Source organism: Gracilinanus agilis, chromosome 4, assembly GCF_016433145.1.
Source record: "Gracilinanus agilis isolate LMUSP501 chromosome 4, AgileGrace, whole genome shotgun sequence".
Taxonomy (NCBI): Eukaryota; Metazoa; Chordata; class Mammalia; order Didelphimorphia; family Didelphidae; genus Gracilinanus; species Gracilinanus agilis.
In genome coordinates this window covers 522,116,969-522,131,210 of record NC_058133.1, presented here as the reverse complement: position 1 = coordinate 522,131,210, position 14,242 = coordinate 522,116,969, and the positions used below count along the sequence as shown (strand labels likewise).

At 60.8% G+C, this 14,242-nt stretch overlaps 1 protein-coding gene across 1 annotated transcript in view; it reads right to left on the bottom strand.

Annotated features, from left to right (window-relative positions):
• Nucleotides 1–4,879: 4,879 nt before the first annotated feature.
• The window catches only part of LOC123244807 (PTTG1 interacting protein), a 14,522-nt gene continuing 5,159 nt past the window's right edge, over nt 4,880–14,242 (bottom strand). Inside the window, exons 2-7 of the mRNA XM_044673423.1 lie at nt 14,088–14,140; nt 13,538–13,646; nt 7,862–7,967; nt 7,708–7,773; nt 6,378–6,424; nt 4,880–6,042 (exon numbers count right to left, since the gene is read on the bottom strand). Of these exons, the coding sequence (XP_044529358.1) occupies nt 5,996–6,042; nt 6,378–6,424; nt 7,708–7,773; nt 7,862–7,967; nt 13,538–13,646; nt 14,088–14,140 (428 nt within the window). The 3' untranslated portion in view covers nt 4,880–5,995. The remainder of the gene's footprint in view (nt 6,043–6,377; nt 6,425–7,707; nt 7,774–7,861; nt 7,968–13,537; nt 13,647–14,087; nt 14,141–14,242) is intronic.

Sequence of the window (14,242 nt, the reverse complement as noted above, 5' to 3'; positions counted from 1 at the left end):
TCAAGGAAAACTGCCCCAGCATCTTGGATCCAGATGGCAAAATAGAAATTGAAGGAATGCACTGATCATCTCCTGAAAGCGATCCCCAAATGAAAACTCCTGAGAATATTATGGTCAAATCACAGAGCTTCCTGGTCAAGGTGAAAATATTTGCAAGCAGCCAGAAAGAAACAATTCAGAATCACATAGGATTAGCAGTTTACATGTTAAATGAGTGGAGAGCTTAGAATGATATTCTAGAAGGCAAAGAAGCTAGGATTACAACTAAGAGTTATCTGCCCAGCAAAAGTGAATATAATCTTTTGGGGAGGGAACAGCTATTCAATGAAATAGAGGGCTTTCAAGCATTCCTGATTTTTAAAAAATCAGAGCTGAATAGAAAGTTTGACTTCCAAACAATACTCAAGAGAAAGCATAAAAAGGTAAACATGAAAGAGCAATCATAAGAGACATCAAACTGTTTACAATCCTATATGGGAAGACAATACACATAACTTCTAAGAACTTTATTATTAGGGAAGTTAGAAGGAAACTACATAGAAGGCATAGGTATGAGTTGATTAAGTTGGGATGATCACCAAAAAAAAAATGAAGGGGTGAGAAAGGGGATGGGAGAAATAGAATGGGGAAAACTTTCTTATTAAAGAAGTTTGGGAGAAAGAGCTTTTACAGTGGAGGGGGAAATGGAGGGGAGGTGGGCAGTGTCTGAACCTCACTCTCATAGGATCTGTTTCAAAGAGAGAAGACTATGTGTGTGTGTGTGTGTGTGTATATACACACACACACATACACTCAGCTAGATGTAGAAATCTATCTTACCCAATGGGGAAATAAGAGGGGAAGAGGATAAGAGATATGGAGAGGGAGAGGACGAAAGGGAAGGAAGATTGAGGGAGGTAGTGACCAGAAGCAAAACAAACTTTTGAGGAGGGACAGGATAAAAAGAGAGAGAGTATAAACAGAAAAAAAATAAATAGAATAGAGAGAACTAGTCATCCTAACTATGAATGTGAATGGGATGAGTTCACCCATAAAATGGAAGCAGACAGCAAAATAGATTAGAAACTAGAAGCCAACAAAATACGTTGTTTACAAGAGACACATTTGAAATAGAAAGACATACACAGCAAGCTAAAATAAGGGGCTGGAGCAGAAGCAAACATGTTTCAGGGACAGTAAGAAAAAAGAAGGGGTAGTAATCATGGTCTCAGACATGGCAAAAATAGATCAATTAAAAGAGATAAGAGAAACTACATTTTGCATAGACAGTGAAGCAATATAAAAAGAATAAAATAAGTTTCTTTGGTAAAGGCTTCATTTCTCAATTATATAGGAACTGGATCAAATTTGCAAAAATAAGCCTGTCCCTCAAATGATATATGGTCAAAAGATATGAATGGGCAGTTTTCAGAAGAAATCAGGGGCAGCTGTGTGGCTTAGTGGATGGAGAGCCAGGCCTAGAGATGGGAGGTCCTGGCCTCAGACACTTCCCAGCTGTGTGACCCTGGGCAAGTCACTTAACCCCCATTGCCCACCCTTACCACTCTTCTGCCTTTGGGAAAAAAAAAAAGAAGAAGAAATCAAAGCTATCTATGGTCATATGAAAAAGTTCTTTAAATCCCTCCTGATTAGAGAAATGCAAATTAAAACAACTCTGAGGTACTGCGTCACACTTATCAGCAATGCCAAATAACAGAGGATGAGAAAAAAAATAGGGACACTGATACATTATTAGGAGGTTGTGGACTGGTCCAACCATTTTGGAGAACGACTTGGAATCGGGCCAAAAGGGCTACAAAGGTGGGGATACCCCAAAGGGATCGGAGGAAAGGGAAAAGGGTCCATCCGTGGGTACAAAAGGATTGATAGCAGCCCTTTTGTGGTGGCAAAGCCAAGGGGAGGCTCGTCAGTTGGGAATGGCTGGACGAGTCACGGCACGTGATTGCGATGGAGGAAATGACAAGGGGGCGGCTTCAGGGAAAATATGGCGAGACCTATCGAAGCAAGAAGCCCGGGGACATGACTGTGCACCGTCACAGCCACGCTGGTCCATCCACTGAGCTGCGACAAGGACTGCGAGGCCCCAGGATGAGAGAGAAAGGAAGAAGGAAACGAGTTGGCAAACAGATGGGTTTGCAAAGAGAAACTGGTCACACGCACAGAATGTGGGGGCTTCTCAAAAGGCGCCACGGGGAGACCCTGGAGATCCGTGGAGGAGCCCGGAGACGGCTTCCCGTGGGCTGACCTGCCTTTGCCTGAGGGAAGTTCCTTCCCCGTCCTGGTCCCTGTGTTACAGCTCTGAAGATCCAGAGATCGTGTCCCACCCGCCTCCCTGCCTTCCTGGAAGCTCCCGACGGCTGTGTGTGCGAGAGCCGCCAGGAGCCGGTGAAGCCCGTCTGTGAGGAGAAGGGCCTCTGCTGAGGAGCTGAGCTCGCCCACACTTCACGCCTTTCTACAATTAGTGCGGAGGGCCGGCAGGTCGGGAGAGACGGGCCGGTGGGGACGCCGGGCAGCGGGGAGAGCCGTGAGCGGCCCGAAGCCTGGGAAGTTGGGGTCGTATCTAGAATTCAAGCTCATTCCTGGTCCTCCTCCTCTCCTCGGTCGCCCAATGACTGTTTTTACCGAGACGGCGTTTGGGGCCCACCGACCGCCTCTCCGGCCTCGCCTCTGAGCCTTGAAACGCCAACTCTGCCCACCTGCCACCCGAAACGCCCACCTATTTCCCTCCCCAGAGGGAGCCGGGGGGCTCCGAGTGCAGGCGGAAGCAGGACTTTCTCCCCTTATTTGGCTGCTGTTGCTCTTCCGGGGGGACGTGGCCAAGGCGAAGTGTTTTGTAAAATCCGTTGGCTTCGCTTTGCGTCTCTTCTCGGCGGTGCAGGAGGGAAGGGGAGACCGTGTGAACTCGCAAACAGAACTTCTTCCCTCTGCTGAGGGCACCGCCATGCTCCTGGCCAGCCGGCCCCACGCAGGCCCACGCAGGCCTCGGCCCCTTCCCCTGGGACTCTGGGAGTAGCTGCTGGCGGCTCTCGCCCGCGTCAGGCCATCGTCCGCTCAGCGGCCCGAGCGATTTTCCAGAAACGGGTCTGACTGGCCGCCTCCCTCCCCCCACCCTGGCTCCGTGACCCCGAGGCTTGGCCCTTCCTGCTTTCTGCCGCGGCCACGATCCCAGACGGACGGGACTTCTGTTTGCTTTTGCCCCCGTCTCCCGCCGAGGTCCCCCTGGGCCGTCCCTGGGCTACTGCGCTTGGGCGCGCCCCTCTTTCGGCCGGTTCCCAGGTCCTGGGGCCTCCCCCATCCATCTAGTCGGCTCCTATGCTCGGCCTTGCTTCTGGAAGGCCGCAGGGACGGCGTTGACACTCTTCTTCGTGCCTCGCTGCTCGGGGGACAGAGAGGTGCGCCATGTGCCCAAGGCCCAACAGGCTGGCTTGGCCTGCCCCGAGTGTGTGCAAAGGGCTGTCCAGTCTAATAAGGCCCCAAAGGGCCAATGGGGCCAAGCTGAGGGGTGTCGGGAGCCAATGGGGCAGAGTCTGGTTTGAGGCCCAAAGCCCTGGGATGGGGAGGGTTCTGGGTGCGAATCTGTCTATCAGGAAGAGCCAGTTCCAGCGGGTGGCTACCAGCCCCCCCGGAAGGAGATTGGTGGAGGGAGGAGGCAGGAAGAGGCCGGGCAGTGTAGGCCAGTCCACCTCGGCCTCTGGAATGCCACCGGTCCGAGCTCACTCAGCCTGCTGACTCGGGCTGCCCTCGTGTCTGCAGCCTTTTCCATATAATCTGCCATCTTGGTCCGCTGCCCCCTTCTGGTCCTTGTGAATTCCTCTTTGGGAACCCCGGGGCGAGGCTCCACTTAGCCTTCTGGAATTCCTTCTTGGCTTCAGCCTGCCCCGCCGGTCAGCTCCTCTCCCGGCACGCTACGGTCACCTCCTGGGCCTGCGACCGATGGACGCTTGTCCTTGGGCGCGGGGCTGATCGGAGGCCACGAGGCTGGGTGGCGAAGGACGGCCGGGCCGACGGAGGTCGTCCGCCAAGGGTTCTGGCCTTCCTCAGAGGGCACAGACCGTTCCCTACCCGTGGCGCCTGGAGAGGGTTCTGCCGACGGTGGACGGTGGCAGGGCCGAGAGGAAGCCCTGGATCCGAGATCCGGGCATGCCAGTAGGCAGAGGAGAGAGCCAGCGGGTGGCTGCAGGTGTGGGAGTCAGGGAGGAGGCTGGCTGGAGAGGGCGTCAGGGAAGCGAGCCAACCAAGTTTGCTGGAGCCGCGGCCACGGACAGGGGAAGCGCTTGGGGCACGCACGGCAGGAGTGAGCAGAGGAAGCCTATGGAAGGGCACTGAGGACCGGCCAGCTGGCACGATGTGCCTGCCTGGCAGGGAAGCCAGTCACTGACTGGACAGTGAGAGCTCCCGGGGCCACTGAATGGGCACCACAGGGCACAGCCCAGAGACCCTCCGACTCGCGAGAGGCCGGGTGACCCTGGTCTGCCGCACCTGTAAAATGGATACTGGCAGTTGGGTGCAGCGTGTGGCACCTCGAAGGCCGGTGGGTGCTTTAGCAGTTTGTGTGCCCCGGGGCTGCCCACACAGCTCTCCTCTCCCACGGCTGAGCTCCTATGGCTGGGCCCCCCCGGCTGGCATCTCTTCCCAGACCGGTTAGTCCGGGCACCCCCGGGGGCTGTTCTCTGGATGCCCGGTGCCAAGCACAAGGCCCAGCAACAGCAGTCGGCAGTGCCGGGCTGGACCCAAAGCCTTCCTGCCCCGGCCAGGCCCAGGGCTATCTCCATGGCCCACGGCCTAAGCCTGGGTGTGGCCGTTCGATGGGGGCCGTTTGGCCGGCTGGCGGCCGTTACTCTCCCTCCCCTCCCAGGAAGGATGCGCAGAACAGCCGCCACCAAGTACAACAAATCTTTTATTTGAAATTCCCTAAACGTAAGGCGTTCCCGGGCGTGAGAGTATCTATAGACGGATAATGCGCGCCCGGCGCCGCGGGCTGCTCTCGGTCTAGAAACAGGAGAGACGCAGCAGCGGAAGGCAGAGATGGGGTTAAATGCACGCCAGGAATCACAGTGATAGCGTCCTCCGGCGGGCGGCCGGAACACTCGAGGCAAAGACAGTTTCTTAGTGGCGAGCTTCAGTGTGGAGAGGTTAATTCACAGTAAGGCCACTAGTCGGAAAGAGGCTCGTCCCGCGTGCCAGAAGCAGCTTTGGATTCCGCTGCAGGCAGGCCAACTTGGGGAAGGGGTGCCCCCCCCCCCCCGGACGGGCCTCACGGAGCTGACCCTGCAGGCCCCGCGCAGACACGGGCGGCCGAGGGTCCCCGAAGGAGAGTGCGGCCTGGGGGCGCCCCCACACCACCTCTGGAGAGGGTTTGGGAAAAGGCACTTTTTAGGCCTGGCCAGAAGCCCTGCCCTTGCTCAGCAGGCCTGTAAGAGGGGGCTCCCGGCAGGAGCAGACACACGAAATGTCTCTCCTGCTCAGGAAGGGAACCCGGCCTGCAGATGGCAGCTTCTTTTGGGGGTGAACTCGAACCCAGGAGTGGCTCGGAGACGACTCCCTGGAGCCGGCCAGAGAACGGCGCCCGAATCCAGGGCCATCTGAAAGCCGGATGTGCCCAACCTTAAAGAATTCAACTGAGGGGGACAAATTTCAACCAAAACAAGACCCGTGTTTTAAACAAACCCAGCCAAGACGACGTGGAAGGGGCAGGAAAGGGGTGCCGAGAGCAGCCGGCAGGGATCGACCTCGGACCCCGGGCTGCTGCTCTTTGGAGAGGACCAGGGAGAGCCCCTCGGGGCTGAGCCGGAGGGAGCAGCGGGGTCGTCGTCGTCTTCCGGTCTCCACGGGTGAGGAGGAGGCTCGTCTCTGCGGAATGACTCGTCAGGGCTGACAGTGTCTCATTTGAACATAAGGCTCTTTACTGAAAGCGGCTTTGGAGGAGTGGATGCTGGGGGTGGGGAGGGTTTCTGGGAGCAGCCGAGGCCCCCTCGGGGAGGGCTCCACAGAGGGACTAATTGTTCTCAAATCGGGCGTAAGGGTTCTGTTCCTTAAACAGCCCTGAAAGTAAAAGAGATGCCGGTTACAAGCCATTCGCGGAAGCAAAGGGGCTCCTTTCTTAGGCCGAGCTCCTTCCCCGGATGCCTCGGGGGCCGCCTTTCTGGGAAAGTGGAGACAAACTGTGTCCGCCTCCGAGGTAGGCCCAACTTCGTGCCCAGCCCCAGCCCCTTCCCCAGGTTAACGGGAGCAGGAAGAACAGCTGCGGTAAAACGCTGACAGAGGGGCATCCCTGCTCCACCCGAGACCTTGCGCAAACATCCACTTCCCAGGGGGCGCTGCCGGGCATGACGTTAACGGGCACGTGCATGACTCAGTGGCTGACGGAGGGGCCTCACCGTATTTTTTCCTGATTTCTTCGTGTCTAGACTTCATCTCTGCTCTCCTGCAAAAGGAAAGAAATGCAGTGATGTGCAACCCTGCCGAAGTCCTGCCAGGCCGCCCTCGGAGCCCCCAGTCCAGGGCAGGGCAGAGCACCCACACCGGATGGCACCGGAGGACGAAGAACCTGGGACGCAGCTCGAGAGGCCGCGAGGCAGGGGGCACGCGGAGATCTGGGGCACGCGGAGGGAAACGGGCTTCAAATGCCACACAAGGGCCAGCCGGGGGAGAGGGTGATGGCATCGGACCTGGGCGCTGGGAAAGCCCACAGTCTAGGAGTCGGTCAGAAACAGAAGGTGCAGAGGTGGCCCTGGCGGGGCCCAGACGGGGGAGGTGGCAAGGGGTGAGAAGGGTGGCAGGGGCTTGATCAAGGAACACCGTGGGCCTGCAAGCCTGTGCATCTGGAATGACAGGGAACGCCAGTGAGTTCTGCCTCGGCGGCGCTGCATTTGGGCTCTCTGGGCTAGCAGTAAGTGCGGGCATGCAGGGGTCCAGCAGGCAGCTGGTGACGAGAAGTGGATCGTGGGGCCAACAGAAGCCCCGAGGAGGAGAGGGAAGCAGGCCCAGGATGGAGCCGCGGAGGAGGAGGAAGGAGGGAATCCGCTCCTCGGGGTCTTCATCAGGCCACCGAGGGGCTGAGAGGGTGACGCCAACAGTCCCTTTTCTGTTCTGCGGAGCGAGCGCCCCCCCACGTCCTCCAGGCCTCTGTTCCCAAGTGCTGTTTTTGGTGGGGGCATCAGCATGCCTTCATTCAATCAAAAGGCCAGCCTAGTACCCAGAGTCACGCGCCCAGGTCAGGCCTCCTCTGCCCCATAGAAGCCTCAACACCTTCTCCTCCTCAAAGCTGCTAACGTCACTTCCCTGTGTCTGACGGGCACCGGCTAAAAATCCCTCCGAGGAGGCCTCTTTCGGGGCCTTCATGAACTCTGGGCTAGTCGAAGCCGTTTCCTGCCCACCAGGAATCGCACCCGCCCCAGTTCCATCTGTTTGCGCCAGGCTCGCTTCCTACAACGCTCCCCCTAGGAGGCCGCCCGGCTTCTCCAGGGACGAGTGGTCTTTCGTGGCGCCACTCCCTGCATCCCTCCCCCCTTCTCTGTGCCAAAGCTTCCTGGCTGGGCCCATTTCTTTTTGCCCCACAAATCCTGGAGGCAAAAGTGAACTGAGTCACTCCGATCCAACACAAACACGAGCCACGTCCCTCCGTCGCAATGAGTGGCCGAGAGGTCGGACCCACCATGGGGGCCCTGAGGGCGCCGGGGGCGGGGGCGGGGGCCTCGCCCCTCTTACCTCTCCTCCTGCCGGACCTTCCTCTCCTCTCTCTCTCTAGCAGCCCGCTCTTCCTCCTTGTCTGACCTGCCAAACCAAGAGCACCAGCCACTGGTCAGTGGCCGGCTGCGGTCAAGAGAGCCCCCCCCCCCCCGCCGCCTCTCCCAGCACTTGCCTTTGGTTCTTCCGTTTCCTACAGCAACAGCAGCAGCAGACGGTGATGGCCAGGAGGAGGATTCCTCCCACTACCGACATGGCGATGATCAGGGCTTCGAAGTTTACTGGGAACGTAAGGACGGCCAGAGTGAGGCGGAGCCACGGACGGCACGGGAACGCCGGCCCTCCCCGACCCTCCCCGACCCAACCGGTGTCTCCTGGGTCCTCCTCTCTCCCTGCTGCTGGAGCCTCTCACTGCCCCCTGCAGTCTGGCCTCCGACTTCTAACCGCCCCGTCCGACAAGCACTTCTCCGTCCTTGTCGGCCCGCGTGACCACGGGCACGGCTACGCGAGGAAGTGCCTCGGGCTGCCCGATCCTAGGCCCGGGGCTCTGTCTATCTCTGTCTGGAAAAGGAGGACCCGGGGCTCTTGGGGAGCCCGACACGACCCTTTCAGGTGTGACAAAACAGCCGTCCCCGCATTAAGCAAAAGGCTATCGTACGAGCATCTTCCTGGGCCCGGCTCCTGCGCGAGACCCCTCAGACCCTGTGCTGGGAGAGAGCGTGCTCTTGGTTCTGCTCACCGCGCCCGCTTTTCTATGGTTTCCCAACAGAAACTGTTCCCATTCGGACGCATTTTGTGGAAAAGTTAGCCGTTTCCCCAGAAACCATCGTTCAGTGCCTTCGAGAGCAGCTGGTGTAGACGGGAAACGTTCACTCTAAACAATCTCTGGCAAGTCTAGACTCGCTTTGCATTTGCTCAAAAGGCCTTCGCTGTCCTGCCGTCCATCCGCGAAACGATCGGGTCTGACACGTTCTCAGAAAGGCCGGAATGTCTTATTTTCCTCATCACCGGCACGAATCTTTCCACCCGCGCGGGCTCCTGCCTCCTCGCACTCAGGGCCCCTGGACAAGCCGCTTAGCCAGGATTGCCCTCGCTGGGCCAGTCCCAGATGGGGGGCCGTCGGGAAGGCTCGCTGCCAAGTCTCGCCGGTGAGAGACGAGAGCACAAACGCAGGTCTCCGCGCTGAAGCCGGCCAGCTCTGGTTTCTTTTTGCCTGGCCTTAGGGACGCTCTGAGCAAAAGCAACGGCCTGGACCAGGGTCTCAGAAGCCAACAAAGCGGGGACAGAGCGCAGGCCCGAGGTTCGAATCCTATCCCTGATGGCCACGCAGAGCTTTCCTGGGCGCCCCCGACCTGCCCACGGGGTCCCCCCGGCCCCAGCGTGTCCAGCCTGAGGATGCTGTGCTCAAGGGGAGTCACGGTCCTTCCGCCTTCCTCATCGGTACCACGTCCCGTGGCTCTCGTGTCAGCCTTGCCTCGGCTCTAACCCTAAATCTGTGCTGCCGTGTATATGTGTGTGCGAGTTCAGGGCACACCCCCAGGGACGCAGGCAGATTTGTTTCTAAGATTCAGGAAACGTGTCCTTCGGGGCACACTGTCAGTGGCAGTGCCAGCCCCCAGACCCACTGCAGGGCCTCTGTTCTGTGTCCAGGGTAGGCTGGGCTCGGATGCCCATGGATGTCTTCACTAGGGGCTCTCGCGGGTGGTGGGGGAGGTGCGGCAGAGGCAGGACCCTGTCCCTGAAGGGGACCCCCCCCCACCAGATGCGAGCCAGGTCTGGGCCTCATAGACCCCAGAATTTTACAAATGGGGAGCCTGGGGCCAGGGTAGGCCAGGCCTAAACTCTGACTTCAGGCCTTCCGGCATCCCACCCGCAGCTCTTCGACGCGCCCCAGGCGTGCTTAAACGCCGTCGGGTTCTCCAGGGTGCTCGGGAGCCCCGGTGTGGCCCCCGTTCCGGCTGCTGGATCAGGCGGCCCACAAGAGCTCTGGGCCGAGCCCCTCACTCCCAGGCAGGGCAGAGACGCCGTCTGGGAAACCAGGGCAGAAGAGGGCCTCGCGGCTCTCAGGGAAGTGCCGGCCCGGCCACTCTGCCGCTCGGGGATTTCCCAGGCTGCTGAGTGAGGGGGGAAGTCCCGAGGGCTGGGCCTCCAGCCACTCAACGGAGGCACGAAGGTCCAAGTGAACGGCCCCGTCCCTGCTCTGGAAGTGCTCTGGGGCACAGGCCAAAGCCAGAGCAGGGCACGAATGGTGCCGGTGCCAGCTCGAGGCTGACCGTGCCCAGAAAACTCACCAGAAATGGATTCGTGGCAGAGGAGAAGCCTGGAGGAGTGGCTGCAGGGGAGGAAGGGCCTCACTGGGCTAGAGGAAGGCATGTGGTGCCCCCTAGTGCTGAGGAGGAGCCTGGGGGGAGGAGGGGACGAAGGGGGCGATGGAGATGGGAGGAATTGGAGGGTCGAGCTTTGAAGCAAAGTTTTGCTGGGGTTTTTGCCTTTATTTTTGAAGAAAAATAAGTGGTGGCAGCCCTGCTGGACAGGAGGAAGCAAGAGCCCAGGCTCGGGGGGGGGGAGGCAGCTCCCATGGGGCTGACTCGGGGCCACTCAGCCCTCAGGACCTTCCCACCCGCCCTTTGGCATTTGGGGTGACTCCCAGGAGGGTCCATCTAAGCCAGGGGTGACACAGGCTTCCGTTCTCCCTTGACCATCTCACAAAGGAAAGCGGCCCCGACGACGAGGGCCGGGCCCGGGCCGAGGGGTTTTCGTGCCCCAGGAGAACCCAACGGCGTTTTAGACCCCCATTCCAAGGTGGAGGACATCGAGGCAGACAGGTCTGACAAGGGATGTGCCAGGGTGGCCGAGGTAGCGTCCGATGCTGGAGGCGCCCTCGGGCCTTCCAGATGCCCAGCCCAGTGCCCTCTCCCTGCGCCCTGCAGAAGAGCACCAACCAAGCACCCTGGCCGCCCCCTCTTCCCTGCCCTTCCTGCTCAGTCCACCTCGGTCCAGTAGTCCGAATGCCGCCCCGATGGCAGGGGGTGGGCTGCTCTCTCGGCTGCCTCGAGCCAGACACTTGCGAGAAGCCTTTGGAAGACTCACATGCCGAGTCTTTCGGGGAAGAGACCTGATTATACGATGAGCCACGGCCTGCCCAGCAGCCGGCCCAGAACCCAGCCAAGGCCCAGCTCCAGAGCAGCCCGAGCAGACGAGACAGCCGAGGCCGGCACTGGCCTGAGCTGCCCCAGACAGACAACCGAGGCAGAATCGATGCAGGCGTCCTCTCTCGTCTCTGGCGAATTCACGGCCGAGGAAGCCGCGTCTTGCTGTCTGTCTGGTGGTTCCAACATCGAACGCAAAAGTGCCCGGGGGAGGAACCCGGGCCGGGAAAGAGGCCTCCCACGACCGGGCCCCGCCTGATGGCCCGTGATTCCGCGGGCACTGGGAGAGCCCAGAAAGCCGTGGGAAGGGTCGGGGAGACCTGAGGGGAGAACGGCTGGTGCCTCCAGTCAGGAATAAGCATTTCTCTGCGGCCCCAAGCCTCAGCCTTTGTGTCTGGACCTCCTGGGCTAACTGGGGGCCTGGCACGGAGGGAGCCCTCTGAGACTCCTGCCACCCACCACGATCCACACCCTGGGCCGGGCCACGTCTCCCCCTTTCCCAGGCTGACGACCGTTCTTGGCAGAGGAAGCAGAAGGCCCGTTCGGCCTTCCATCTGGGGCCGTGTCTTCCTTGGGCCGCCTGCTCTTTCCGCAGGCTGATGGAGGGGGGCCTGCCCAGTGCCCGCCTTTCTCTTCTCCTCAAGCACTGCCCGACTGGCTGTGGTGATTCCGGATTCTGGATTCCTTCTCCGGCCTGGCCCTTCCCTTCCATCCTCACAAGCTTTTGAGCGCCGCGACAGTCACGCAGGCCAGACGGACGCCAGAGCGAGCAGCTCCCCGGGGCCCCGCGCCGCTGGGTGCACGGGAAGGCCTGGGTCCTGGCTGCCTCTCTGCACTGGAATCAAAGGGGACGTGCGGCTCTGGGCTGGGGAGTCGAGGCCGAAGCCCCCTCTGCTTCCCGCATGCAGGCTTCTTCCCTTTCTCTGTCCTGACTCAGCTGCCAGGAGATGTCCAAGCAGCTTTTCCCTGGGGGCCGGAGGTAGCGCTCGCAGGAAAAGGAGGCAGACGGGGGGTGAGGAGGCGAAGGGCCCCTCGTGTGTCCTCTGCTCCCCTGCTTCTCCCATCCCACCTGTGCACGGGTGCTCGTGACAGAGCAGCTCGGGCACGCAGGGGCTGTTCTCGGCTCTCCTTTGAAACCGAGGAGCTTGGCCCAGGAAGGCCCTGACAAAGGCCGGACTGAGGGCAGCAGGAATGCCGGGCGGGGCGGCCCCGGGCCCTCCCGGCTCGGAGAGGCCTCGCTCTGGGCACCCAAGACAAGAGCCCTGGCGAGGCTCCTTCCCACACGACGAGGCCTGCCCTCGGCCTGCGTGCCAGCGCAAACCCTCCTTGGCCTTGCCTTCCAAGAGCTCCCGAGTGGGGAGTCATCACGCCCTGGGCCCCGGGAACCCAGAAAGGCTGGCAATTCGGGTCCTCCGCCATGGTGGCAGCAGCCTAACTGGACCCTCCCTCGTCGACAGCCCTGCCCAGCCTCCTCCACCCTCAGCGGAGCACTCTGCCCCCGTTATACAGGAAAAGCTTCAGTCACGTGCTGCAAGCTCCCCATCCCCCTTCCTCATCTCCTACCCCGCAGAGCCTTCTGCCCCTCCCCTCCCCCTCCGGCCCAGTCTCCCGTGGCTCCTGCCCGAGGCTCAGCCCTCCACCAGCAGCACAAGCAAGCCCCCAGCCCGTCTTCTCCCCCTTATCTCCGGGCTCCGTGTCCCAAAGCCCCCGCCTGACCTTCCAGCTCTGCTTCCGCCGGTCCTAGAATCCTTCCTGCCCTTTGTGGCTAAACTCCTCAAAAAGCCCGTCTACACCGTCTCCCTCTCACTGCCTGCAGTCTGACCCCCAACATTCCACTGAACCTCCTCTCCGAGGGGCTCCTTTCCTCCTCCTGGACGCCCAGCCCACCGGGCTCTGGACGCCCATCGGTCACTTCTCCCCAGGGACGATACTCCTCCCGCTCCCTCTCTGACCGCTCCTCGGGCACAGGTGCCCTTCGGGGCCTCGTCTCGCCTCCTCCGGCCCACTTCCCTTGCTCAGCTCCTCAGTGTCCATCTCAGATCTCCCTGCCTGGCCCCGACCTGTCTACCATCTCCAAGTGGCCCCGCCATTACCACAGAGGGTACCCCACCCGGGCCCCACCCCTCGGGTCCCAGCCCGGGAGGCGTCCCGATCTCCTCCCTCCTTCTCCCCATTCGTGTCCAATATGGTGCCAAGGCCCTCGTCACCTCCCTTGGGACGATGCAGTAGCTGCTGGGGCGCAGGGCGGTGCCTGCCTCAGTCTCCCCCTCTCTGGGCCACCTTCCAATCAGCTACCAAAGTGAGTTTCCAGGGCAGGCGCGAGCACACCACCCTCCACTCAGTAAACCCAGCGGCTTCCCGTCGCCTCCAGGAGCAAACAAAACGCGCTTTGGCCTTCGATGCCCCTCGCTCGCTGCAGCCAGTGTCCCCGGCCTCCTGGTCCAGCCCTCGTTCATTATTCCCTACTTAGCCCAGAGCCTCGTTTCCTGCTGCCTCCCCGGCGAGGCTGGGCCCCGGCCTTTGCCTTTGTGTGCCCCACGGCTTGGCACACAGTCGGGACTCGGAAATGTTGACCAAATGACCGAACGACCCCACTGTGCCACACCCCAAAGGCAGCTGCCGGACTTCTGGGCCTTCGTTTGCTCATCCATCAAAGGGGGACGTGACTGGCGGAGCAGGCCAGGCACCGCGGGAGGACTTACCCCAGCACACGCCCCATCGGGCAGACTTGAGCGGACAAAGGGAGCTGGGCGGCAGGATCTTCCGGACGGGATAGTCCAGGCAGGCGTTGTTTGTGTAGCACCAGAAGCACTAAAGCGGAGAAGAGCCCCAGAGAGCCAGCGTCACCCGCCGCCCCTGCTCCAGAGAGGTGCCAGCCTGTGCCCATGTGGGCCTCCCGCGGAATGGGCCGCTGGGCGGCCCACTCTCACCTCCTGCTGCCAAGGGTGCCACCATCCTGCCTGCTGCCCATGCTCTGCACCTCACTCGGCCTCGGGCCACCCCCAGGAGCTTCCCAAAGGCCCCATCTGCTGGGCCCAGCGCCCAAGGCCAGGAAGCCCCCCCAGCAATGGGGGGGGGCAGACCTTAATGCTTGATTAAGACGGGGAAGAGGAAAATGGGGGGAGAAGAGGAGTGCCCAGCCCGGCCCTCTCTGGGGGCCAGAGAACGGGGCGAAGAGAGGCCCCAGAACAGCTCCATTAGGGGACCCGGGTGCAGGGGGGAGGGGGAGGGGGAGAGCGAGCTGTCACTTACCGACACGTTCTTCAGGCAGTCGTTGCACGAGCGGTTGGTGCTCTCGGAGCAAGCTGGGGACAAAGAGCCTCAGTCAGCCCCGTGCCCCGCCCTCGCCGGGCTCTGCGGGGGGGGGGCGCAGGGCGGCTCCGGGGGGGTCTCAGCATCACAAGGCA